This window comes from Coffea arabica, chromosome 2c (assembly GCF_036785885.1).
Source record: "Coffea arabica cultivar ET-39 chromosome 2c, Coffea Arabica ET-39 HiFi, whole genome shotgun sequence".
Taxonomy (NCBI): Eukaryota; Viridiplantae; Streptophyta; class Magnoliopsida; order Gentianales; family Rubiaceae; genus Coffea; species Coffea arabica.
The window spans coordinates 50,631,681-50,634,086 of NC_092312.1; the positions used below are offsets into that span (position 1 = coordinate 50,631,681).

The window sequence follows — 2,406 nt, forward strand, 5'->3', positions numbered from 1 at the left end:
CGAGTTCACTTGAATTTGTCTAGGGTATTCAAGTCTTCTTTCATAGAGGTATATAAGTTAGAATTCGGCCAAAACTTGTACCCTTGGAAAAATGAAATTTACGACTAATAGAAATACGTTTTCTCTATTTCTTCGACTCAAATGGTATTTCAAAGTATAATTGCTTCAAAGTTTCAAAGTTTTGAGAGCGAGCATGAGTTTTACGAATACTCTCTAAATGAGTTTCAATTACTTGATTCTCATTAAATGAAACGTTTAAGTTTCGAACCTTAGTTACTTTTTAAAACTCTTAAACAATGTTTTATCGCAGATTTGGACTCCAAACACGGAGTAATACCCGAACGTGACCCGTAAAGGCACTACATCTTTTGGTGAGTGCTTCCAAATACCTGATTGAACCTGACACTTGTTTTCAATACTTGACCAATATGATCGAATGATATGTGATTGGTTTGATCGGGTAAGGGTGTACTTTATCGCACTTGCCCTAATGTGATATGTACTTGTTTATTGTTGCAATTGACTTGATATACTTGTGTTTGACTTGTAAGTATTTAGCGGCAGTATGTACCACACTCGATTCGAATGGGAGGTACCTCTCATTCCCGTCTCTGTACTTTTATCTTGATTTAGTCGATTGGAGATGTTATCTCATTGATTTCTTGAGGACCCAAACCCCACTGGCTAGTTAATCGAGTCGAGTCAGCAAGGGTTTGGTCGATTAGATAACGAACCATGGATAGTTAGTGTTGTCGAGTAGAGTGTTATCTCCTCGACTAAATCGGTATACTCAATTATTACCACTAGTGTTTATCTTGGAGTTCGGACCCAGTAAGGGGTTTGGTTGGTGGACGGGGATTGGAGTTAAGTGGTGTACTACTGGACTAATTACCTTACTTGAAAGTTGACGGAGTGTCAACTACTATTTGATCAAGCTATGGTGGGACTGGTTTACCAAGACAACTGTATCCTTTTATGTGAAACTACTGAATATGAAATGTTGGCTATACAAAGTGTATTGCTCATTTTCTTGACTTGTTATGCTCACCATTTCACTACTATGATACATTTACTATTACTTAACGGTCAATTTGCTATTTGGAACATCACTGAGCTATAGCTCACTCCGTTAGTTTTGTTTTCCTTACAGGGAGTACCAGCGAGGCATGAGACGTGTACAGACTAGCGTAGTCTAATAGTTTTGAATTTTAAAATTTTACTTACGCTAGCACCCGACTAGGGATGTTTGTATTGGGATTGTAAACTCAGTAATATATTTGGGCGTGTATGAGCCTTGTAGTTGGATCGAACATTAATATAGATATCAAGTTTGAATTTGTTGTGTTATTTAGTTTCTATGGATATAAGTTATTATTTCGAGATATGAGTGAGTGACTCCTAACGAGAGTTGGGCAGACGACTCACTAAACCTTAGGGTACGCCCTAGGGAGAGGTGGGGCCATCACACAAAAGGCTCGGGTCAAATGGCTCAGTAGTGGAGATCAAAATACATGATATTTTCATGCGGTGGTTATGCAAAGGAGGATACAAGGAACGATACATCGGGTGAAAATTTCAGAGGGGACGTGGGTAGACAAGGATGACAACATAGCAAAGAAGGCAATTGAGAATTTCTCTGACTTGTTTTCGGGGTTTATGGAATCCAGTCTGGGGGAGTTGATGCATTTAATCCCGCCAATGGTCACGAGAGAGGAAAGTGCACTGTTGGCAGAAGCAACTGACATAGAGGAAGTTCGACATCTGGTGTTCACCATGGACGGGGAGAGTGCTGCTGATCCGGATGATTTTACAAGTAAATTCTTCACCTTTTCATGGGTTATCATTGCTCAGGACATGCACAGAATGGTGGCGAGTTTCTTTTGTGGAAGTGAGCAGTCTAGGTTCGTTACTTCCACTTCAAATGTTTTGCTTCCTAAAGTTTCGAACCCCCAGACCTTCTCAAATTTCAGACCGATTAGTCTTTGCAATTTCTTCAATAAATTATTATCAAAGAATTTTGGTGGGTCATCTGGCCTCGGTGGTGCAGAGAATTATCTCCCCCCAGTCGACAGGGTTTGTGAAAGGCCGGACTATAATGGATAATTATTTGTTGGCTCAGGAATTGATCTCGGCCATAGGCAAGAAGGCAAGAGGGGGGAATATAGCATTGAAACTGGATATGTCTAAGGCATATGATCGGATGTCCTAGAGGCATATTATTTCCATGTTGCGCGCATTTGGTTTTGATGAACGGTTTATTGACCTGGTCTGGAGGCTTATTTCAAACGTTTGGTTTTCAATTATCATCAATGGTAAATCACACGGGTACTTCAAATCTAGCAGAACTTTCGTCAGGGGGATCCTTTGTCCCCAGTACTTTTTATTATTGGTTCGGAGATACTTTTA

The 2,406-nt window shown here is 40.0% G+C and overlaps 1 protein-coding gene across 1 annotated transcript; it reads left to right on the plus strand.

Moving 5' to 3' along the window:
- Positions 1 to 1,533: 1,533 nt before the first annotated feature.
- Positions 1,534 to 2,103, plus strand: LOC140035684 (uncharacterized). The gene has a single exon (XM_072077008.1). It carries the CDS (start codon positions 1,534 to 1,536, stop codon positions 2,101 to 2,103), a length of 570 nt encoding a protein of 189 aa, XP_071933109.1.
- The last annotated feature ends 303 nt before the right edge of the window (positions 2,104 to 2,406 follow it).